This window comes from Melospiza georgiana, chromosome 1, assembly GCF_028018845.1.
Source record: "Melospiza georgiana isolate bMelGeo1 chromosome 1, bMelGeo1.pri, whole genome shotgun sequence".
In the NCBI taxonomy this organism is placed as follows: Eukaryota; Metazoa; Chordata; class Aves; order Passeriformes; family Passerellidae; genus Melospiza; species Melospiza georgiana.
The window spans coordinates 102931804-102957904 of record NC_080430.1 but is presented as its reverse complement, the minus strand read 5'-3'; the positions used below and the strand labels follow the sequence as shown (position 1 = coordinate 102957904).

General features: G+C 38.2%; 1 protein-coding gene across 1 annotated transcript in view; it reads right to left on the bottom strand.

Moving 5' to 3' along the window:
- The window catches only part of PIEZO2 (piezo type mechanosensitive ion channel component 2), a 286006-nt gene that overhangs the window by 80371 nt on the left and 179534 nt on the right, over positions 1-26101 (bottom strand). Inside the window, exons 8-16 of the mRNA XM_058036495.1 lie at positions 17423-17591; positions 12118-12249; positions 10996-11034; positions 9525-9663; positions 9053-9189; positions 6744-6980; positions 2809-2932; positions 987-1234; positions 180-328 (exon numbers count right to left, since the gene is read on the bottom strand). Coding sequence (XP_057892478.1) covers positions 180-328; positions 987-1234; positions 2809-2932; positions 6744-6980; positions 9053-9189; positions 9525-9663; positions 10996-11034; positions 12118-12249; positions 17423-17591 — 1374 coding nt within the window. The remainder of the gene's footprint in view (positions 1-179; positions 329-986; positions 1235-2808; positions 2933-6743; positions 6981-9052; positions 9190-9524; positions 9664-10995; positions 11035-12117; positions 12250-17422; positions 17592-26101) is intronic.

The window sequence follows — 26101 nt, the reverse complement described above, 5'->3', positions numbered from 1 at the left end:
CACCAATATGGTTACACCAATAAATCTATGGCTTCATAACTGAGTGCCTAAAATCAGCTATGCCTGAGAATGGCTGCATGAGATTTTTCTCCTATAAGAAGGAAGACTTCTCTTAGATCCTTCCATCACACTGAACTCAGATAAAAGATACAAATAAAAAATGAATCAAAACCACTTACTTCCTTTCATCCAGGCCTGTCATGTTCTTCCACAACCCAGGGAATGACTCAAACTGGTATGTGTAGATGAAGATAAGTACCAACATTGTGTAAACAACCACTGACATCCAGAAGTACTTTAAAATCTTTCTCCACCATTCATAGTGTACCTGAAAATCACACACCAAAAATGCTGACACAAGCTGAAGGCAAAGACACTGACAGAAATATTGACAGCATTGTACTGTTGAACATGTATGAAGAACACTATTTTTCCCAGCTGGTCTGAAGTGAGCAATGATTACCCAGTGCCAGGCACAGATTTTTGAGTTAGTTTTCACTCCTGATGCAAATGCATTGAAGTAAAGACTTTTGTGCAAAAATGTCTGATGAGATATAGGCCATAGACACAAAGTCAAGGACGACTTCAGCCAGCTAATTTCATCACCATTAGGTGATGAAAATCCAGGAGAGGGACTCCCATGCTCCTTGGGGTGTGGAAGCAGTGTGGCCCAGCTGTCAGAAAAACTGGTGGCTATGTAGAATGTGCATAGACTCAGAATTTTCCACAAAGGTTCCAGAGCTTATGGTGAAGTGGCATGGCAGAGGTGTGCATTGTATCTAATTTACATGCACTTTGCCTGTCACTATAACAAAAAACCAGAGGAAAATTAGTCTTAATCCATTCAAATGGTCTGATTCTGTTGTGTCTAACTAAACAACAAGTTCACTGCTCATGAATTCTATTTGGAGCCACTTTATTACCAAGCTAAAAGTACAAACAGTTCTATTCAAGGATAAAATTCAGTTAACACAGTTCTCCCTTACCTGGTAGAGGGCCACACAGAAGAGGAACAGTACCATGTAGATGATTTTGTACATGACAATTGTACCCTCAAAGCTGACAAAGAAGAACATGCCCCCACAGACGTAAATCCAGTACTTGATTAACATAGCCATCACCAGCTTCCCCAAGACTTTCATAATATCCTGTTCATCATCCTCCTCTCCCTCCTCCTCCTCTTCCTTCTCCTCTTCCTGTTCTTCTGACACTTCTGCCTCCTGCGACTCCTCTTCTGCAAACACAGAGTCACATTTGGCCTGTCTCTTCTGGGGAATTTTAGTAAGAATTTAAATGGGTGGAAAGTAAAATCTCTGCACACAACACAGAAACTTAATAGTCACAAGAGAGTGTAATTCCTAATCATGCATGCCTCCAGAGCAAGGAAAAGGGTTTTAACTTCGTATGAGCTTAAGCCTGCTGCTGGAGCCATAGGGCACATGGCTATACATCCTTACCAGACACCCACCTTCTCTTTGTCTGAAATGTCAGCAGCTTTAGTGGAAAATTAGAGCTTAAGGGTTGCATAATGGATAAGAGCCAACACATTTTCCAGATACTCTTATACTCTCCAGTAAGCAACCTTTTGAATTGGAAAACAAAGAGACCACCAGCACCACCAGAAACCTCTTGAGTTTAAACTCTCATCTCGAGTTCCAGCCTCTTGTCTTGAGCTTCATCCTTTAGATAATATTGTGTTTATCCTCAAAAACCACAACCAAGGGAAAACATTAACATAAACCCAAAGAAGCTTAAAAAATAGAAGTGCTGCATTAACACTGCAGTTTTTCAAAAAAGCTACCATTTATCCAGGTTTTTGTGCTGCATCTGGGCCAGAAAAGAAAAGCTGCTTTGGCCCTATGAAGAGGTCAAGATTCCCCAGTTATTAACCTTAAGAAGTATGTGGAAAGCAGGGTAAGTGTCCCCCAGCAGCAAGTACATGTGCAAGTACTTAGATAACAGGGCTTGATAACAGGGCTTGCCAGAACCACAGTACAGTTGTTTTTCCTTCCACTGAGAGCAATATTGAAACTTCACCATCAAAAGACTTGCCCACTCCTTTTGTCCCACTCCCCATCCCCCTCCTCAGGCTCTTGCCTTGAAAATCCTTGTAGTACAGCTTTGACATTGATCAGATGTTTTACTGAGACAAGGACCATAATTAATCAGAGACAGAACCACACCACTGCTTCCAGGGCTCACTTTCTACCATTTCAGTGCACTTAACATTTTCAGTTTAACATCCAGAGAGAGAGGGCAAGGAATGTCTGAAGGAACATGTGTCCATAGCGAAAGAAAGAACAGGTTGCTGAGTTATTAGGCAAGCTGAATCTATAAAAGTAAACTTTGCTCTCAGGTGTGCTTGAGCCCCTGTACTGAAAAAACATATCCTTTTTTTCCCACTGAAATTTGTAGTTTAACTTCTGTGTCTGTAAAAGAGTTTATGCACCAACACAACTTTCAAGGAATTTAGCAACTTTTCCTAGGTAAACTCATCTCCTGTGGTTAAACTTCAAGGCAATTAATCCCCTGGTTTGAGTTGGGAACACAGCAGTAGACTGATCATTTGGAAGTTCCATGATCTTTCTGAAATGAGTCATTTTATTACCTTCCAGTACAGAACATTTTATATGAAGTTCTAAAGTTTAAACGTGTTTTACTTCTATAGCTCAGAGATAGTTGCACATAGATTTTGTAATATCTTTCTTAGCTAATAACAGATACCTTGCTAATTGCTTTCAGCATCAGAGAAACGCAGTAACTGGAACTTCTATCATGACTGAAGGACTAAATTGGATCTGGCTTTACCTTTTTCTTCATTTTCTTCACTTCCAACTTTGACCTCAGATAAAGTAGCTTCTTTTAGCCGAAGTGCTTTCTGTTCAGTGAGGTGTTGCCTAAGCAGTAGCCAGAAAGTAATTGTGAAAAGAATCTGCAAACAAAAATCAAAACAAAACCAACAGACTAATTGTATATCCTATGTCCTACTGATACAAGCATAGGTTTTCACAAATTTTGTATGCCTTTGTTTTCTCTGTTTCTCAGAAAATGGCAGCAATGGCAGTGGTGTCAAAGTGCATCTTATGGCAAGTTATGTTATTTAGGAAACATCCTGCATTACAGACAACTTTGCTTCATTTGCACATTTTCATTTCTTAAAGGTATTCAGTTATATGCATCTATTCCTACCCTGTTTTATTCAATTTTTAATTACTGTCTTATAAGTTTAGCAATCTTCTTATTATGCCTTGATTGATATAATTCCCATTTGCTGGGTTTTTGTTCATTTTTTACCTTTTTTTCAGGGAAGAAGCATATGTAAGAGTGTGGTGTCATTATCATGATTTTGTACATCATAAATATTTTGATTTAGGAGGTTTGTTACTTCAGGTGCTTAAACACAGTTAATTAAAAATCCATTTTTTGTATGTATTGCAGTTACAGAAGACCCAGTCAATGGAATTTGCTTGGCATTTACAACAGTTACAAGAGCTGAGATAGCCCTTTATTCTTTTAAGAGCTTCAAGAGATGTTAATTCAGTAACAGCAGGATACCTTAGAAATAAACAGATCTCTTTAATGAAGAGTGCAATACTGTGTGTTACAAAAAGTTACATTCAACAGCTTGCAATACCAAGAGATGGACAAAATTTAGAAAACAACATGATATCTGTTGTCACACACTTGATTTTATGTTTGCTTTCTATAAAGTTTTTTGATAATTTCCCTTTACAGAAGGAGACTTATTTCACTACATAGCTAGAAGAACAGAAAATTTCAAAGAAGAAACACGTAAGAGCCAAATATGTGTACACAACAGAATGGCAAGGCCCGTGATACAGTGTAATTTTTTTTCTAATGCGCCAGACTTTAATGGGGAAAAGGATTGCTCCCAGGAGATGGGTTTTTTTTATCAATATTGCTGCTAACACTGAGCCATGGCAGCAGATTGTCAGTCTGTGTGACTTGTCACAGGTCCCCAGATACCTCCTGAAGCTCTAGCTTTTCCAACACAAACCTTTGATATTGTAAAACACAGACTTTCTACTGCAGTGATTAGCTCTGACTTCCTGCTACATTTACCTCCTTGTTCTACTCGGCATTTCCACAGCCAGAGCTGGCTCTAAGAAAAGTCTTGAAGGGTTGCAGATGAAAGAAATGCTTTTAGCCACCTTTTACAGTATAGATTCTATCTCATTTTCAGACCAGGAAACACATATAGCATGCAGACACTTATGCAGAAAGAATTACAGTACACTTCTTTCTGCAGAATACAGTATCCAGTCTCCATTTAAAATCAACCATTATTCAAAGGACTTTAAATTAGGAATAAAGAGGGGTACAGAGTTACTAGTAGATAAACTACTAAAGAGAGATTGATAGGCAAGGCTAACAAGCAATGGGTGCCTGGGGTGATGTGAACAAAAGGAAATACATAATCAGCAACACAGGGCTTATTCAGGGTCACTGGAAGCATTTGTATATATAATCAAGGCAATTACTTCAACACAGCCTTACAGGGAAACCTGCCAGATTCCTTCTGGGAAAACAGCATGTCAGGTGCCCCTCTCAAGTGCCTGTAAACTTGATCCCTGCAGCATGGTGAACAAACCCAAGCAATCAGAGATCTCTGTGCAGGGCTGTGGTCTTGTTGGGATGAGAGAGACATAGTGTGATGCCTTGAATATTTGCAATACAGAGCCTCAGGCTCCTTAGGAAGCACAGGCCAGAAAGATGCAGAGATGAGGTTGGGATTTGCACAGCAACACAGCTGGAATGCAGAGACTCTGCCTGCATGCATAGAATCTGCCTGGCCATGCATGCACAGACATGGTTAGAAAAGTCAAGGCCTGAAACTGAGTTTGGCAAGGCACGTCAAGCAACAAGATTTGCTTCTGTACATGCCTCAGCAGAAAAAGGGAGGCTAGGGAAAATCTAGGCCCTGATGACTGGGGTGAAGGCCTGGGTGACACAGGGCATGGAAGAAACTGAGGTAGCAAATGCCTTCTCTGCCTCAGCCTTTGCTAGCAAGACTGCCCTTAGGAAACACAGTTCCTGGAGACCATGGAAAAGTCTGAAGCAAGGATGAGTCTTCCTTTGGTGGAAGAGGCTTGGATCAGGGAATATTTAAAGAAAATGAGCATACATAAGTGCATGGGTCCTGAAGGGATGTGCCCAGGAGCTGGCTGGTGTCACTAGTAGAGGTTACTCTCAATGACCTTTGATCAAACGTGGTGATGGGAGAATTGCTGGAGGAAAGCAAATGTCACTCTGGAACATGTCTCCTATGTAAAAGACAAAGCTCAGGAGGAATCTCATTCAATGTCTATATATATCCAAAGGGAGGCATGAAGAGGTTGGAGTCAGACTCTTTTCAGTGGTACCCAGTGATGGGACCAGAGGCAATAGGCACAAATTGAAACATGGGATGTTCCCTCTGAACATCAGGAAACTTTTTTCCTGTCAGGGTAATTGAGCACTGGCACAGGTTGCCCCAGGATGTAACAACCGTTTCCACTCATAGGGATATTCAAAAACCATCTAGGCATGGTCCTGGGCAATCAAGATGGCTCTGCTTGAGAGTTGGACCAGTGACCTCCAGAAGCCTTTTTTGGCTTCAACTATTGTGTGATTCTGTGAAAGTTATGGAGTACATTTAATTCAGCTTAAAAAACCACATTAAACACCTAATGGCTTTATGGATGTGGCCAAATCACCATATACACACACCAGCTTCCTTTCTTGACAGTATCTGTTTTAGACAAGATGATATAGCCAATGAAAAATAATACCAAAGGGAATGAAGTATTAAGACAGTTAAAATTCCTTAGGGATTTATGAAGTCATTGAAAAAAAAAAGTAAAACTTCTCTTGCAGAACCCCTTGAGCTTTATCCCTCTTACCAAACCAGCCCTACTGTTACAAGAAAAATAATACAGCACTCACTAACTTTCAAATGCATTAAAGACCCAGAAATGGTTGTCCAAAAGGTATTGCCAACAAGGAAGATGTCGTACAGAATCAACTTAAACTGTAATTAGGGGTCACAAGGGAAGTGATCCACTTAGCACAAGGGGAGCAGTGCCAACTAGATGCACTCCCTGAGATGCCCCTCTTGGGTGCTCTAGGAAAAAAAAATCCTATTTTTGCTCAGTCCCTTCTCCAGGAGAAAAATTGCAGAATGAAATGCTTTTTCAAGACATTAAAGAAAAAGTCTATCATGCACTGGGGTCAGCAAATTCTTTTGGTTCTAACCTAAAATGGATTTCAACTCATGCTGATTCAGGTGTAAGGATAAAGAATTAAACCTCAGCCATCCACTGCTATGTGCTGCTGCTTGTGTCAAGCCATTAGGGAGTGAGTGGTATTGGTAATTGCAATGACAACACAGTTGCCATCACAGTCACAGACATATCTGACATCCCATGGGTGGTAATCTAGAGAATCAAATAACATCTGGTTTTGAATCCAGTTTATAAAACCAAACAAGGGAGCAATTTCAATCCACCAAGTATTTTTTACAGAATTATCATGAAAACCTAAACGGTGTCTGAACTATCTAGTATTAGCTTAATATGCAATTAGCAGTTTTCTGAAGACTCTTTCTAATGATTTACCCTTTGCTTTAGAATTGCTACTGAATACTGTGGATGCACTCTTAAAGAAATGTCAAGAGATTCAAATTTTTATCACAATATACTTTGTGGTTTCATAAATAAATCTCAGCTGTTTGTTGCACTTACCTTTGATGCCAGCTCCCCAGGTTCCTTTCTTTTTAAAAAACCAGATACTTGAGGAAGTTCATCATTCTTGAGCTCAATACTCCATATATACTGTAATATTAGCAGTAAATTTCCATAAAAAACCATGAATGGTGAACTGATCATGGCGTATTTCCTTCGGTCCCGAATCATCCACAATGTGCAAGACCAGATCAGTAACACAAAAGTCAACCAGCTGTGATATGTGATGCTCCATGCCTGATGGAAGGAGGAAAGAGAAGAAAAACACATCCACAAATGGATTCAGGAGCAGCACAGATGCAGATTTCCAGTTACACTTCTTTCACATATTTTCATTTTCATCAGAATCTCACCCATATTAATCACCTAATGGACCAGCTAAAATAAACCCCTTGGAGAACATGCAGAAAGTAGATTCTGAGGGCAAACCCTTGACACATTAGCTGCACTTTGTAAGCAGACTCATTGCTTCTCATTACACCAAAGTAAAAAAGATGGAAAATATAAATTAAAGCTTGAGCACAGAATATTTTCTTGCAAAACAGCAGCAAAGAATTCAGAGCAGAAATGGCAAAACCGAGTCAATGGGTACTGCATTGAAGGCCCTTGACAGCATTACAAAACAGCATTAACTCAATACTGCTCTCGTTTTTGTGGAATCATTTTAAAATGGAAAGCTATGGTGTGCACCCATCCAACCTGAAGAACATTTAGTCTATAGTAACTGTGGTAGATTACCTGAATACTCACAACTATAGAACATTTTCTACAGCTTTCAGAATTCTGTTTTCAAAAACTTCTCTATTAAACACTGAAGAAAAGGATTTAGGGGTTTTAAGTGTTTTTTATCTACATTGTGTTATTGATTTAGGACTAAATTTAGCTGTATATCTGCTGCTATAACTGTGGAGCAGCTGCCAACAAAGCATTAAAAAATTATTAAACATTAAGAATATTTTTGACAGGTTAGCTTAGCCCTCCAGGAAATTGTATCTTTTAAGGGTATGTGAAAAACACTGATATGCTACTTCTCCATGCTCGTATGAGAAAATAGCTTACACTGAGCTGTCTTTGGCTGTAGTATAAACAGAATTTCCATCAGAGCATACCACAAGTAAATTCATAAGTTAATTTGGATCACATAAAATCGGAAAATGTCATGAAGATAAAAGCTAGCATTAAACTACAAGTAAGTTCTTCAAATATATAGTCTTCTTTTATATTGAGAGATATAACCCTGGGAATTAATTAAAAGAGAAACACAGACCTGGTCTGGTAGGTGTCTCTGCCCAAGGCAGGGGGTTGGAACTAGATAACTTTTAAGATCCCTTCCAACCCAAACCATTCTATGATCCTTAGATCATAGAAGTACATGAGTTTAAAAAATAGGAAAAAAGTTACTGTGTCAATATGAAAATAACTAATTACTTGTTGATATCTCAGAATGTATCAATCCAGGTCCATATTTTGCACAAGGAGCCTGCCTTATTTACAGGGGAAACTTTTTCTGTTAAAAGACAGCCAATAAAGTTTGAAACTTTATGCAAACGAGAGGCAGCCAAGGTAATTTGTTTTACCGTTTTTAAAGCAAAATTGGGCCAAGAAGCTTTATGGTTAATTTCATCATAGTTGAAACTTCTCCAAAACAGTAAAAGCAAAGCTTGCATTGGGAATATAGAAAGACATCTAATCATTATGTGGAAACCTTGGTATAATGCAGCTCAAAGTGTTTGCAACAAGTAGGCTTAAAAACAAGCAACAGCATGAAAAAGAGAAAGAAGAGTAATAAACAACATGAAAGTCTGCCTTGGCACAAAGTTGTATTTTCCTTGAGATCTTTCTGTGTCAGTGCAGGAAACCAGGCTTTGCAGACCCTTTCTTCTCACAGAGTCATTGGATGCATGCATTGCCTGAATTAGGAACCATATTTTTACAGTTTTCTATATCAGTATGACATACATTAATTTTACAGGTAAATTTTTGAGTGGTGCAAACACATGACAAACCTGCTTGTGTAAGAGCTTGGGAATCAATAGAAAACTGAGACACAGAGATTTTTTGGTATTCAACAGACAACAAAGCCTGGGGCTCTCAGTCCTGGAAATGTCCTATTTAAAGGTGTGCAATAGGCCTAGGAATTATACATTAATAACCTAAAATGGACTCAAAATTATGCAGACACTATCTTGATATTTTTTGAGCCTGATACAAAGACTTGCTGAAAACCAAACAATGAGACTACTTTCAGAAAAACATGGAGAAGACACTTTCAAAAAATCAGAAGCATTCTCTTTATTGCTAGTACTTACCATCATAGCTATCAGAGCACAAATGTAGCTTTGTTTCATGATAAATTGAAACACAGAGACCAGGGCATGCAATTTAACATTTTCCTTTTCCTCCTGAGTAACTTCCTCTTCTTCTTCCTCCTCCTCCTCTTCCTTTTCTAAGTAGAAAAAGAAATTCTTATTTGCAATCCAGGAGAGGATGCATGTATATAAAGTGCATGCATCCTCTCCTGAAATTACTTTGCTTGCAATCACTCTGATGGCTACTCCAAATCACTGCGTTGGTAGGCAAAGTATTTTGGATGGTATACACTTAGAGCCCAGGTTACAAAACTGTTATATGGGTAACCATCATTGCAAGGTGACAGCATTATTTAACTTTAAGAGGCCCAAAGAGCTTACCAAAATGGCAAGAAATGCTAGAGGCAGGGACTGGAAATACAGAATAAGAAAAACACATGGAAAAAATGACAATTCCTAGGCAATTTGCTACCTGACACGCCATCCGAGGGCTCCCACTTGTACTGTGGTGTGGAGTACACGTCTGCTTTGGCTGGGCCATTCTCTAGTGGCAGTGCAGGGTGGATGGTGTGATAGTCTGCAGGGTTCCCGTTCACTGTCACCAGCAGCACCTGCCAGCACACCAGAGAGAGGCAACGCATTTACCATGGCTCTTTGAGGAGTGGGACTCCTACTTCTGTGTTTTGCTACTCTTGAGTGCCAATGTTAAAAGAGTTCAACAAGCAGCTGCAGTTACTTCCAAGAAACTGATATGTTATAGTCATGTTGCATGCAAAAGTAACACAGAACAGCTTCCAAAATTTATTGTTGCTAGATTTTTATGTCATACCAATAGAAGTAACTAAAAATTCATCTCTCTTCTTAGACAAACTACTACATCAGGATTTTCAGACTTCAGTTCACATCTAGTTATTTCCAGTAGTTATTAAAATAATGGCTATAAATGACTTTCCAATTGGAATTATTAGTGGTGAGATCTATATTTGCAGCTGTTAATAAAACCACTTGTGGTAATCATTGTTATTGATTGTACATTTTTGTCACTTGGTAGTGCTAACTCAACACTCTTTCATTGTTTTACTTTTGTGACTTCAATTTCAGCCCTTGTGCTTGTTTGAATAAGGGCTCCAGCAATCACAACCATCAATATCTTTCCTATTGGCAGAAATTCACATGCTGTGGGTTAGTGATGGCAATGTGTACTCAAGACTGACTTCTGCTCAGGCTGTGAAACAGGAGCATATCTTCCTTGTCCAAACTATCCACAGGCATGTGCAACAGCCTGTGAACTGTTTCAGAATAGTATCTGGGTTATGTTCAGTCATATCCAGCTGCACCAAGTACAGGCTGTGGAGCACGTTTAGATTAGGCTACGGATGCTCCTAAAATTCATCTCCATCTCCATTCTCCTGTGTGTGCTAAACAGAGGGGACTTTTCTGCTTTCAGAGTCTGCTAAGGTCTGTAGCAGTCAAGATAAATGGATCATTTGCTGTCTGCTCAAATAAAGACTTGGATTTTCTGTAATCTGCAAATTGAACTCATATGTGCTGTCGGTCATGCTTTAAGGGCCTCAGCATTCCAACACGAATGAAATAAAAAAATATAGCAAAGAAACTAAATCAAATTTAAAGGTGGCTTGCATTAGAAAGCATATTTTCATATCTTATTCAAACCCAATGAAATAGCAAAGATCGTTTGCCAGTTGGTACTACTACAAGCAGTTTAATTTCAAGTGATCAATCAATGGTTTCTAAGGGAAATTATTAAGGAAGCAGAAGACAATTACATTTAGGATAATCAAGATTATAGGGTAAATGGCAGGCTAATCATAAATCTAGAAGTTTTAGAAATGTCATCTAAGGTTTTATCTGTATGTATCATTGTTTGTATTTACACACATTGAGAAGAATTGCGAAATTACAAAGACTAGTAGTATACTAACATCTGATGGCTTGTATTCATCTTGGGTCATTGACAGAAGCTGCAAAAAGCAATGCAAGAACAAATTATTACAGAAGCACAGCTCAAGCATTAGTAAGTATGACTTCTTGAATACATGCATGTATATGTGCTGACTTTTGCAGATTTGCACCAAGAAATTCAGAAAGAATTCTTAAAAAGTCAGCAGAATTGTACAATACCATAAAATTGTATTCAGTGTGCCATAGCATTGACATAATTTTACTGTATGCTCCTGTAAATTTTAAACCAGAACTGAGAATGTTGTATTGAAATTTTGGATACTAAGTCAAAGAATTAATCAGTATTGCATTATACTGATTAACTGCTTTCTAATGTCTTTCTAATGATCCAGTGCTTAAAAACTAAGTTTTTAAACAATCATTAGAATTACTACAATTATAAAAATAGTTCCAATAAAATGGTGATACAAATATAAAATACATTCCTTTATCCATTTGCCAGCTCCTTTCCCATTACAATTATTATAGTGGATTTCTTGGGGCTTGAATATATGTGGATTGAGTATATATGAATACTCATATGTCCCAAATTTGACAATAACTCAACAAATGAAATTTTGCTGGGCAGCTGGTGCAGACAGGTGGTAGAAAGCTGGATCCTTCCAGGATATTTAACATAGCTGCCTAAACTGCCTTGCTTTGTATCTTCAAGAAGGACACCAGTGTGCTTAGGAGAAGATAAGCCGGCAGTCCCCACTCACCAGTGACAGTGCTAATTAGTAGCTACAAGGCAGATCAGATCTTTACACCAGGTTTAGCTCCCTAACAGACTTTCTAGCTGGTTTGCTCAAAGATAATGGCCCCAAGCCAAAAGCCCAGTCCTACGCTTCTTAAATGTGGAAACCAAAAACACAGAGCATGCCTTTCGTTTACATCCTTACACTAGCTCCTGGTTTTGTTTCATTCATTTTTACAAAATACATTCCTATCCTACTCTGCCATGCAGCCTTGATTTTTATATTAATCAGATATTTTATCTGATTTATATAATCACACGTGGAGATCTTGCAAGCTACGTAACACCGCTTCCCTTAATTCAAAGTAATTGTGTAATGCAGAGACCCTTCCCCCTCCAGTCTTACTTTTCTCTCATCAGTTGTGTAGTGGCTTGCATACCACAGACTGCGTCTCCTCTCTGCTGTCATTGGAATGGGGCTGCAGGGAATTTCTTTGTCATCCTCCCTGCTGACAGATTTCTCTTCATCAGGTGTCTGCTAAATGACAACAAATGACAGCATTAGCTGTAGCTCTGTAAATACAATCTTAGCAGAGGAACTGAAATTTCCCTCCCCGCTGGTGTTCCCTCTCCAAAGCATGCCTGAAGCACCTTTTAAAGGCTAATTAACCATTTTTTAGCCATATTAACCATAATTAGCCACCATTAGTGGCTAACAGACTTGGTTTATGGTTGATGACTCTGAGATGACATTTTCAGAAATATTGACAGCTTTTCTATAACTGCTGGTTACATGACACCAGAATTACACAGACCTCCAGGTACTACCTTAGTTTACCATATAATCATACCATGAGCATATAGAAATACATAAAATATAAAACTCCCAAGGTGCAATGTCTAATTTTCAAGGCAGTGTATGCTATTTCAGAATCTTTGACCACTGTTCCATAATAACTTTGCTGACAAGCCAATAAGATAAGGACTTGACAAATGGAGCACAAGATGGGTGGAGAATTAGCTAAAATGCCTTTCTTCAAGTAGGGTAAAGGCTCAAATACAAAAAGGCAGATTGCCGTGAGTGGAGCTTCTCAGAGACTGGCACTAGGTCTAATCCTATTCAAAACTACCTAGATGGAATTGCACTCACACAAAATTTGTGAATGATAAAATCTGTGAACTGGGAGGAAGATAAGATAAAATAAAATTTGCGAACGGGCCAGAAGAAAGACTCACCACCCAGAGATGGGACACCAAAAACTGCACAAGTTTTAACAAAGATAAAGTCCTGCAGCTGGAATAAACACACATAACAGTAAAGGCTGTGGACAGACTGTGTGGGAAGCAGTTCTGTGGAACAGGCTCTGGTGCACAGCAAGCTGAAAAAGAGCCAGCAGTGGACTGCACTCCAGCAGCAAGGAAGGCAGACACATCCTGGACTGCATCAGCCAGAGTGCTGCCAGCAGATCAAGGGATCTGATTATTCCACTGTGCCTGGCAAGTGTCAGGCCCTACCTGCCATGCAATTCTGGCATCCCCAGTTCAAGAGAAAATCTGGACAAGATCGCACAGAGAATTGTCAAGATGATTAGAGGCTTGGAGAAGCTGAAGGATGCAGGAATCAGGGGGTTTCTTTTCCAATTTATGGCAATAAAATTACAGTTTTAGAGAAGACAAGGGTAGTATTCTCACAGGGAGGCATAGTTATAGGAGAGGAGACTAAGGACATAATTTGCTTCGGGGAAACACCTTCTGAGTATTAAAAAAAAGTTTAAAATAATATATATATTTTTTAATTATTTTTTCCCCTTCACCATGAGAACAATGAACCATGCAAAGATTTGGCCCTGGAAAATCTTATCTGATTTTCTCTCAGAAGTTGCTTCACATGACCTTCCCAAGTTCCTTCCAACCGGGACTGTCCTATGACTCTGTGATTGTCTCTAATCCACGTGGTTTATTTCTCCATCTGAGATGGCAAATGTTGTCACTAAGCTGAGGAGGAGTGCAAACCTCAATAGGTTACAGCTTCTCTTTGAGCCCTACCAGAGCCCTTCCTGCACTGTTCCTCCTGAGCAGCAGCCTGCTGGCGGCCACTGTTCTCATTGCTTAGGCAAAATCCTCTGATGTAATACAAGAATAAATCAGGGTGCTGGGCAGAGGTCTGCAAAGCTACCCGTGAGAACAGGACATCCAAACATCCCAGCTCATTTTGAAACTCTCCTCATTCCAATCCTAGCAGCAAGGTCCTATTTTTTACTTGACTTAGATAAGCAATGATTATTAATTTAGTTTCACTTCTCAGAGGAAATGGTAGCACATTTCACATATGATTGTATATTTATATTTGATAGTAAAAGGGCATTCCTAGCAAAACTGTAAGATGAAATAAACTGATTCTGTGCTTAAAATACTTGTCACTGCCATTTGACACTTTAATATAAATATGAACCATAAAGAACTGCTTATCAAAGGCATTTAGTTTGGCACCAGGGTGACAAAAACAATACAAAAGACCTAAGACACATACAATCATTTTAGTTAAGATATTTTTAGCCTTAGACACAACAGGGAAGGGTGGGAAATCTTGTTTTTTCTTTCTCAGAAGAGGAAGAAAAGTCAGAAAAGACAATACTAGTCAAAGAAGCACAGCTTGTGAGAGTCCTTTGACTTGCCTAATTTTTTCAGTTCTTTCTCAGCAACTCTTAAATACCTTTTAATTAAAACAGTTATAATTTTTTTAAGAGGACTCTACATTCAATTGCTGTAGCTCTGCTGGCTCCTGTGCTATTACTTACCACTCACAGCACAGAATGAATGGGCTCTATTCATCTATTCAGCACCAGCAGTCACAACTGTGAGCTGAAATCTCCAGAGACAGATTGCTTTTTCTTATTTGCGGAGGTAGAATTTCACAAGACTCAATGTTAGAACAAGTCAGGATCCAAAACAGAAAGCATAAGAAAAGCAAATCTTCCACTGACTGCCACAGCCACTTTGCATGAGTAAGATCCATTCAGAATCCCATATGGCGAGCATACACTGAAATTTCATGCATGCCATACTTTGGCACTGTGGTGCACACACAAAAAACTGAACCCTGAAACTGGAGATTTGAAGTGGGGGTGTGTTTCTGTAAAATTGTTCATCACCTGCAGCATTTAGAGACAGTCTCAAGAGTATCTGTCTCAAAGACAATTTTTGCTGCCATCCAGGTGGAATTTTATCCACAAGAGGACCCCAAGATGTAATTCACACAAGGAAAAAAAACCCCATTAGGTCTACATGTTTTACTCTGCTTTTTAGCATCAGCTACATCAGTATTATATTTAGCTTATGCAATCTTTTTAGACTGAAAAAGTATTTCTTTCTTGTTTCGTTCAAAACAGTTTTTGTCCAAGAACTTTTGAACAAAATTCCTAAGGTGAGCCACTTCTTACTGTACAGGACAGCAGCATATAGAGAACAACTTCTTTACACCAAACACCTCATAGCATTTTGTCTTTGCCATTTATTAAACACCAGGTAGGTTAGTAGTGAGATCCTAAATACAGAGTAACTTCAAAATCACCGGGGACTGAAAAAGCAGGTTACTTAGCTCCATAATGAATCATTTGCACCATAATTACACAAGTTTAAAAACATTTCAATGATACCTAGAATTATTCTGGATTTTAAAAACTGAGAATGCAGTCTACAGAGAAAAGCTAGTAAAAGAAATTTTAAATCCTGATCTATGACACCACTAAACAAAACCAAAATGCATATAGACAAAAAAAAAAAAAAAAAACAAAACCCAAAACCATAAGGAGGATATGTGCAAAATACAGAAAATACAGTAAATTTTGCAAATCTCAGCATCTCTTTCTAATGACAAACACTTGCATCACTAACATCCTGTGCATCAAAAATAAGCATTAATGCATGGATACTCCTTTCTTTACAGTGTTCTTTTTTCAAACTATCTTTTATCTTTGCAGGGAAGCATCATTTCCCTGGCATCTGAAGTTCCCTTGGGAGTGCCAAGACTTGGTATTGCCTTTCATGTAGCCATGAACTTGACATCAATGTTTCTTAAATTAATGTCTTTTAATACATACTCTAGCTCAACTGCCTGGAAAGCATCTCTAATTTCACTTGCTGGCAGTTCTCAGAGACTGGTTTTAGTGTTTTATGGGAATATCTATCTCAGACACCACAAGCACTCTAAAAAAAAGAACTGCAGGCAAGACCACTATAGTTCCTCTCAAGTCCCTGTAGGAAATTGCAGCATTCCCTCTCTCCTAGACAGAAAGACCCACTTCTCTCCACTAAAAAAGCACAACAACTAACTTAGGTCCAACACCAAACTTTTAGATGGTGGCTGTTGGATGAAAACAACCCAGGTACTGGTAATCAATTCCCAGACTTGCTGAGATCACACAGCTCACACTAACTGCATTTCACATGTGGCTACTCCTCTGTGGGCAGTTTTCATGGTTTTACTAAGCAGTTTGTGAGATGTGAAGTTCTAGTTACAACCCCAGTGCTAAAATCATATTATTATCTGGAAATCTAATGTTTCATTTAAAAAGAGAAAAGAAAAATCTAATTTCCAGAAGCTGCAGCTGCAGAAAAAATAAAAGGAAAAAGACCCTAAAAACACCCAATGCCAGAGGGTACTGGATCACAATGATATGACTTTAGAAAAGAGAGTATTAAGATTTTTGGGAACTTAAGATACGATTTTTTAATAGCTCAAGGTGATGGCTCAGGCATCGGTCACCTTTTGAAGCCAAATTACATATTTGGGGATATGTAACCCCCAAATACCAGACATCTCAATTCAGAGGTGATGTATTTTGATTGCCTTTTTAAATGTTAGATGGTTACATTATCCATTATATAAAGAAATACCCTTAAAATAAGAAAAGCTTCAACATTTTTATTTGCCTCCACAAACTCCACTAATTCACAGCAGAGTCATGAGTATTTTCATTGTGGTTTACAGCACTACTAAACCTCAACTTGAAAACTCCCATCAGGCCTCTGAGGATCAGGAAATTAATATAAGTAATGCCTAGGATCATCCTTTTTATACTTTCAGTTTCTAAGCTTTTAAGATACCTCTGGGTTCCCATATACCCATTTTCCTCTGAAATTGGAAGAAGTAAAGGTTTACTTTTTTTCTTCTCCTTGTTCTCTTGCTCTTAAATGAAAGCTGGGATTTTTGCTCACGCACACAGGAGGAAAGGTTTTAAGAAAATTTTTCTATATCTTTGATAAAATTACAAATATATGCTTTGTCTTACTGCATCCTGTGCCAAAAATCCTAGCTCTGTTCTGGCTGACAAGCCTTAGGTGCTGGCATTTCACTTGATAGCACCTAAACTTGAATCACAGACTCCGAATCATTTAGGTTGGAAAAGACCTTACAGATCATTGAGTGAATCAAGTCCAGCCATTACAGCATAGCAATACCTGCTTTCCAAATCAAAGCATTAATGCTCTGCCATTGCATTCCTTGCATAATTGTCCCGATGATTTTAAGAATAATAGTCATGTTAGATCAGACTCTTGGACAAACTGAATGAAAACTCCAAATTCAAAGTACCACCTTGCACTTGCTGTCTATTTCCCCTAATTTTCCTAAAGCTTTGCACCTCTGTTAGTGAGCATTTGCCCTGGGCAGTCTCCCAGCCATCAGTCATGGGAAGAGAGGAGGAAGTTACCCTTTCAATGGGCTCCTGCAGCCAGAGACGGATGAGGGTCGCGAGGGTGTAGTACATCACCAGCAGTAAGATTGGGTTGGCGTGGTGATACCAATGTAACTCCTGGTTTTTGATGATCATCCAAGTGCTTGAGCAGTTTGTCTGAGTAAGAGAAGTGACACCAAACAACCTGTGAATATAAAAAACCAAAGCAGCCACATTAGATAATAAACATCAAATCTTAAAAATGTTTAAAAATATTTCAGAGGGCAACTTTAGCTTATGTTTAGTACCAATTGCTCTGTTCAAAAATAGCACCTGCCATCACATCTAAAATGTAGTGAGTATTTTCATTCCACATATTTAGTCAAAAGAAGTGGGTTTTTACAATTGCTTTTCAACATGAAAAATGGGAGTATAATAACATTACATCTACCATGTCCTATGAAAAAACATGCAATGATCTGCTCCCCGTAGATCCAGAGCTACAGAAAGCGGGAAGAGAAAATCTGGCTGTAAGTCCATTTGGCAAATCACAGCAACATGACATTTCAGAGAGATTTAGTAAACTGACGTGTAACACCATTTCAGTCATCCTGCCAGGACACAGCTGTAAAGTATATCTTCTTGGCACACTGAACAGTTTACGGGTCTTTTATTTTAAAAACCTAATACTATTAATAAATTGTTATCTAGTAATGCCAATGTTTAGAAACATACAGGGCTCTACTGAACACATAGTTTTTGTGAACAAAAAATGAAAATATTCAGAAAAGGTATTGTTTCAGATAATCAAATAACTGAGGAAAGAAAAAGAAGAAAAATTAATTAAAAGTATTATCAATGACATGAGATATTTGATGTTTCTGGAAAAACTGGGATTACACAATAATGCAAAAAAACCCACTTAGTATTAAAAAAAATTCCCAACATTTTCAGTTTAATACAAGATGTTAGATGCCTAGTAGATGTGTTAAATACTGAAAAAAAAAACCTAATAGGAAACAATAATTAATCTGTTTTATTATAAAATAGCTCATAGAGTTCAAAAGTTAGGGCATGAGCTACCAGTAGCATGCATCAGTATTCATTACAAATATTTGGTCTATTGACAAAAGCTTTTTCCACCATAATGTCTGTGAGAGTTTTCATGTTTTACCAAAACAAGGTGTAAGAGACAATTAAGAAGATCTTATTGGTAGAATGATAAATCCCAAACTATTGTTCTTTGAAAGGGTAAACCAAACACATTAAATAAAAAAACAAACCCAAAACGTGAAAGAATTTCTGCAGGGGGATTTAATTTTCAAGAGTGTCTAAAAGCTTAGTTCTTCCTTAACCTAGTAAGATCCAACATGAAAAGCTGAATGAATACAAAGAGTAAGCACAATATTCAACAGAGGTGTGCTGCCTGAAATTTGCCTTTGGATGCCGCAACGTGCAAATATTATATTTGTTCTTAACAGGATTTGCTGCATGGGCATAATAGCATTAACTCACTGAAGGAGAGCTCCATAGCATTTTATTAACCAATCTATCAGCACTCACTTCTCATTCTGATTGTCAACAGAGGCCAAAGATATAAACTTTAGGACCTTTCAGAGCTGTTGGGTAGATACAAAGTTGGGGAAAAAAAACATTAAAAAAATCCTGCGTACAAAGTAAATTGCTGTAATTTAAAGGAGCTGAATGAGCTGTGTTTGGAGCTGACTCAGACTCAAACTTCCATAGCATCCAAGAACATTTGGAGTTGATGTTACAGTTTGGCTCCATCTGGGTGAAATGCATGCTGGAATGTATTCTGTTCATATTTCTATCAGCAAATAGGAACATCTTGTTTGTCTGCTTTCCTCTCTCCTACTGACTTGACATTTTTGCTCATCAATGATCAGGGTTGTTGAGCTCCTATTAGCTGCTGAGCTCCTGTTAGTTTCATCTTTTACCTCTGTTTCACAACACAGTTCTCCATCCTTGGTTTGTTTCAAGCTTTTCTAGGCAAGCACAGTATGATTCACCCTATTTCTGTCTCATAAGCATCAGAATCAGAGTGAAATCCAATTCCTACTGAAATGCAAAGTCTTTCCATTGACAGTTAGTGATGAGTATTTCTTACAGAAATGAGGGAAAGTTCCTGATGGCTTTCAGAACCTTCTGCCAAGCAGACATGACCTTCATATCACATATTCCATTCCTGTACTATGTTTTATAATATACTACAGCTAGAAAGCCAGATCAACTAATGTTTCACTTTTATCTCCACTGAAAAGAAAACATTCCACATAATCCTAATGGCTAGGAAATTTTATTATGCTTCAGTTATATTCTCATTCTCTTAGCTTCATTTGTTGGCTCCAAATTATTTGTACATTATAATACTGGACTTAATTCTGCTCCCTTCTGGTCCTGCATTCAGCAAATATTAATAAGTTACAGCACATCTTTTCCCTCTAAGTTGCCACATGGCCAGAAATGTAGTTTAATGTCTTTAACTTCAATTTATTCAATGTATTTTGCTTTGTCTCATAAAGCATGGATGCAGAGGAACTGCTCCTCATTTCTGATTTCTCCTTGGGCTTTGAGACCTGTTAGTCACAATGTACTCAACACAACTTTCTCTGTTTATCGCATTCAAAATTCTCTGTTGTCTTGGGAATGCTCATTCTGTCTGTTCTGGCCTCCAATAATGCTACAAGTTGACACTCACTCAACATTTATACTTCATCATTTTCCTCAATGATGAACATTTCCAAAAATGTTCTGCTGGTGCAGAACATTTTTCAGAGGAATAGAACCATCTTCCCTTACACAAAGCTTCTAATTACTCAGGGATGGCTGCCATAAAATGTATAAGCAATACAAATTAGGTCATTATTCAGTTCTGCATACTCCATTCTGCAAAGATTTTTTTTACATTCAGTATTGATCCCAATCAGCTGTGTTTGAGTCCAACTCTGATCTTGCTGTGACTTCATCTTACCCAACATACATGTCTGCCATCAGCAAGCTCAGAATGAGCCCTAAGTGGGAGAAACCCACTACCAAACAAGTCAAATACTTGTGTGCCTGGATACAGAATATAAACAAAACAAATAATGAGACTTATTTATTAATGGATAGAATTTGCGTTTCCAAAAGACTGCATGCAAGGTCATATAAAATGGAGGTGCAAGATGTGAATAGATCAGTATTTCTACTCTTGCAAGGAACTAAAGCTGGGTTTTTCAAAGTTCTCACTGGTATTCTGAAAAATACATAGCAGAAATAATAATTGAATAATAATAATTTGGAAAAAGTTATAGAAATTATAAAAGACCAAGAGGAACTTAAACGTCTGACTGAGAAATGCTCTGAGATAACAGTGAAAAAGTGTTCTTAAAATAAAGGTGTCATCTTTTTGTCCAGTTAATATTCTATAAGCTTGTTTTCTTGGAAAAGATTTGTATTGAATCTGTAAATCATCCTTCTAGCATTCCCACTTTCTATATTAGTCTAACATTAAAATTCAGAAGACGAATTTCAATTTCACTTAGAAAAACAAATTCCTGTTGCATCTACAGTAATTTCCCCTAAGGAACCGTCAAAGTTACTAAAAATCTATATTGCTAAAACTTCTATTGCATTGAATTACTTAATTATTTCATTAATGTATTATAAGAAATGGCATAATTACTCACGGTACTACATATGAAGAAAAAATACCTATGTAAACAAAAATATGCTTCATATACAGAATTACAAAAGCAGTCATTACATATCTGTTAGATCTGTGAATTTTACATTCACTAAAATTATTTGGAATTTTTTCTTTTTTTAAAAACATATTTATAAGTTCGGATCCTGCATGTGCTCATGTTTTAAGAGTTGACTTCAGGCAAGTATTTGCCTTGTAACTTTCAAGGCCAGGAAAGGAAGTAATAATTCTGACTTCCTGCACAATATAGGACACCCAATAATTCCTCTATTGAACAACGATCTTGTGGTGGAATAGGAGTTTATAGCCCAGAATGGCATCCAATCTTGACCTCAATTGATAGAAAATCTTCTACTGTCTCTTATTCTTTTTCATGAGCTTTAGCTTCTGTAATAGTTTTGTCTAGATGAGATTTCCAGTTCAGCTGCTGAATCTTCCCACAACTCTGTGTACTCATGCACACAGTACTTTTCACAACACAACAGAGGAGGGGGCAATTTTTCCATATAATTTATGAGTTTGCATGAAGATTACAGCTTGAAGAAAATGTCTGCATCAAACCCCTCTAGGAGCTGCATTTTCTGATTTAGCATTTAATATTATAAGATGCTTTTTTATATTTTTTTTCTTCTTTTAGGCCAGTACCTATTGCACGGTTATTCCCAGCAAAGGCATCAGAACATTTTAATGTGCTGTGCTGGATTTGCACGATCCATTCTTGTAGAACTTCTGAATTTGTGTTGGATTTTAGGAACTGTCTGAATCTTTATTTCATCTGGATATCTTCTATTGCATATTTATTTCAATCTCCTCACATGAAAGGAGATGAGAGTGGTGTCTGCAAGTCTAGGGTAGGAGAATGAAATATTGAGACTGATATTTTAATAACTGAGCCCTAAAACTGAGATGATAAAAATGACCAAATGAGAGAAGAAAAGAAGAGTAGAGTAAGCAAACAAGAGGAGAATAAGGGAGGGAGAATAAGGGAGGAAAGAGAACAACAAATTCCATAAAAATAGGCAAAAATTAGTATATTTGGAGAAAGTGGTGGTGGTTGTGGTAGAAACATTATTTTTCTGGGGCAAAAAGGACTGAAAGACAGGCAGAAAAGTCAAAATTTCATATTTCACAGTACAAGCACTGAATACTATCTCATGAAGAATATTTTAAATACTGAAATGGCTGTGTCCCAAACTCTAAACACTGCTTGAAGAGTGAACCTTTTATCAAACATTGACTTAAAAGAGGTGCATAATGTTGTCAGGCTTCAAAGTGTTCTGTGGGTAAGAGAGAGAATGCAATGGAATGAAATTGAAAATAAATTAGCATAGATAAAACATAATTCCTACACAATCCTCCTAAAAGTCAGGAGTTCCCTTTTCATACACAAGCCATCCTGTTGAGTTTTCCATACTTGGATGACGAGCTACACAGAAGTTAAGATCCATAAACTCATATCCATAATGCCTCTTCCAAGAGAATGCTACAAGCTACTCCACTCCTCCTCTTTGGGCTATGTGCCCAAAGCAACACATGCTGTTGGAAAACACTCAGCCAGGTCTGTGGTACCTTCAGACCCATCCTGGCCTTCCAGAAAGTCATTACTCCCCAGGCTATTGGCTGGGAATTCAGACCATACTGGGGCTACTGCTCCAGGGTACACTGAACTGACACCACATTTTTACAGAAATAGCAGAACATTGGGAGGAAAGAGGTGGAAAAGTTGGCTGAAATGCAGAAGGCATCCCAAAGAATTAGGGTTAAAGAGAGCAGAAGGCATTTGGTTTCACATGGATTTTTAAAGGAAAAAAAAAAGAATGAATGGAAAAACTGGCATTTGTCTTTCCAAATCATGTTATAAAATTCCACAGAGAAGGAGTCGATCCTTTACACCTCCCCTTCAGCTCAGCATGACAACTGTGCAGGGAGATACAAACCTCAATACACAGCTGGACTAAAGTCATTAAATGTGTTCATATTGGAGTGATACGAGCTTTAAAGAGCATTGCAAGTATTTTTAGCTCTAAAAAGCCCTAGACTCTGCTTTGGTTCAGACTTGGATAATTCCGAACTGGCTAGATGGAACTGTGCCATATTAATGACCATACAAAAAGTTGACTTTTTGGGCTGAGGAGCATTATGATAAATTTCAGCTTAACAGTTCAAAACTTTTTTTGAAATATCTGTAAATGTACACTAAGACTGGAATTGTTTTTATTCAGCATGTTGCTATCCCAACGCTGTAATACAGGCATACACAACACAGGCATACTTACCTACTTGGTAGGTAAGTAGATCGTTCTAACTTTTGTTTTAATGTCATCAAATTTCTATAGCTCTTTAGCAGATGTCTTATGTCCTTTTTTTTCCTACCAAGTTTTGGTTTTTGGTTTCCATAGCTTCTATTGGATCAAAGCTTTTCTGGCAATGACAAAACCAGCCCTTGTATATCTCCCACCCTCTTCTGAACATCAGTGACTTTTCTTTTAAAGGAAAATTAATTTCAAATGCACATCTACTGCATGAGAAACATCATGAAAAAGTGAGTAGTTTAAAACTTGTGTGCTAATATTATCCATATAATGAGGACAGAGCGAAATTATGAGCCATTAATCAGGGAGCTGTAGAGAAAAGATGTCTTTAAGGATGGTGAGTTACATAAAAGCTTGCAAAACCTGTAAATACAACACAAATCTTAATTCAAGGAGAAAGAAAGGACCATATGAGCAGTTGCAATAGAATCACTTTGCTTTCAAGCTCATTAACAACTTTAAACTAAGATGATAAATAGTATCTACTCTACAAGCTGTTTTTTTGTTTTGAAGTAACCAGATAATCAAATTTTCTCTAAGACTATGTGACTGGAAGCTGTTTAGAAATGGGCATCTGCTGAAAATGACCAAACTTCAGACATTAAAATACTTCACATGTCTGAAATAAAACAGTTTCCCTAAGGGGAATTTAAGTCTGAACATGAAGACTTGTGAGGTCTATATCACATTTCCTCCAATAATTTAGCTTTGTACTGACTCCCTATTACAAAAAGCTTTCATTGCTTTAGAAGCAATAATTAGGTCAATGACCACTGTTATCACCAAAAATAGGTGTGGTCTATTAATCCCTTGTTTACTGAGACAGACAAAAGCCATCTTCAAAAGCCTTAAATGAAGATTTATCCTCTGAATGGGTTTCTTCTCTGCATTCCCAAATCTTTCCATTATCCATGACACAGCTCAACTTTCCTCTGAGTTTCTAGTGATCATCAACATTGACCTTGCTCCTTTCAGCACATCAGTGAGCCAGAAAAGCAGCAAGTTGCTGTAGCCTTTGGGGGCCTCTGCTGGGACTTCCAGAGGCTCTCATCTGATGAAGAAATGTACTGAAGCAGAGATTCCAATATCTTTTCATTCCCATCAGACATTTGAGCATCTGGCACAGGGAGAACTGCCAGATAGGATAGCAAGAAGGTGGTGAAGTGGGAATAAACGTGCAGGAGAAATTGGTTTAGGACTCCTGCCTGATAACTTAGCTAGAGTGACTCCATCAACATGATTATTCCTCACCAGGGCCAGCATTGTCACTGCTTTGATAGCAGCAGCCTGGCTCATGTTGAGGTTAGGCAAATAGAATTTGTTCTCAAATAAAATTAGGCAAATAGTTGGGGTTTTTTCTGTCACTAAAATCAAAATATTTTAAATGCAGCATGGTTTGGGAATTTTGGGGTTTTTATTCCAAATAATTTCAGCTACGAACCAGAGGCAACTCAGTGTTTGCAGCTGAAGGATGGAGGCTGCAGGAGTGAGGCAGCCTTGATGGGATGAGAGGATGAGAGAAAACAATCATCCCAGCAGAGAAGGCTGGTTGGCACCAGTGATTTGCCAGTTACTCATCCTCCTCATGTACATACATATTCCCTGTGACCATAAAGGGGCATGAAAAGCAGCTAATACTAAACAGCACCACCTGAGTATGGACAACACCCAAGCTGCATGGAAAAAATTAAAAATATTTAATGTTCAGTTGGACCTTCTACTCAGAGGTGAAAGTAATGAGAAAACAGGCCCAGGCTTCTAAGGACTCATGTGGAAAGCATGGGAAAGCCAAAGGCATGTTCAGAAACATCCATGGACACAAAGGCTTCCCCCTGTGAGAGGGTGAACTTGGACACTCGAGCACAGAAGAGAAGGCACAGCTCAAAAATGGCATAGCTTAGCAATGACATGGTTAACACAGGCTTTCTGTGCCAATTAGTGACTGAGGCTATTGGTTTTTCAAAATGAGTTAGATGAGCTGCTGAAAGGAAAGGAACCAACAGCCCCAGGTCAGAAAGTCTCTCACAGGCAGAAGAGGGAGAGTCTGCTCCTAAAACTCAACCAGTAGTGCAGACCACAGACAGCCTTGTTGTCCTAAGCTCAGGTGCTGGGAGAAGAACAGAAGAGCTCAGGTAAAACTTCAGCAGAAGTCACTTAGGAGGAGGAGGAGTGCTCAGGTAACCCCAGTGAGCATCAGCATTCAGCAGGGTGGTGCTGACCAGAGCATGCAAGTGACCTGGTACAACAATTAACCATGCAACTGCCTAAGAGCTTTACTGCTACCCCTTAGAGTGACATGTACAGAAGAACAGAAATTGTTTTAAAGTCTAGCTTCATACTATTTTAACTTTGAGGCAACTTGGTCTGTGATCTAGGATTCAGACTGCAGCCAAAGCTTTGCGCTTTATTCCAAGTTCTGGCTATCTTGGGAGGGTTATTTGATTCATCTAACTTCTCTGTTAGGGAATTTTTCCACCTCTGAAAAAGGAGTGATGATACTTTTCAGTCACATTGGGGCAGCCTGCTAGGTTCAGTGATGCATGCAGAGGATAAAGAGATTTTCCACTTACTCAGCTGGCAGTGAAACAGGTTGAAAAAAACCACAAGAGTGATGGATACCTTCATCAAGAGGTTCTGCAGTAGAAAGTATGAGCAAAGAAAATATTCCTTTTTAGCAGCAAGTGCACTAAGGCAGAA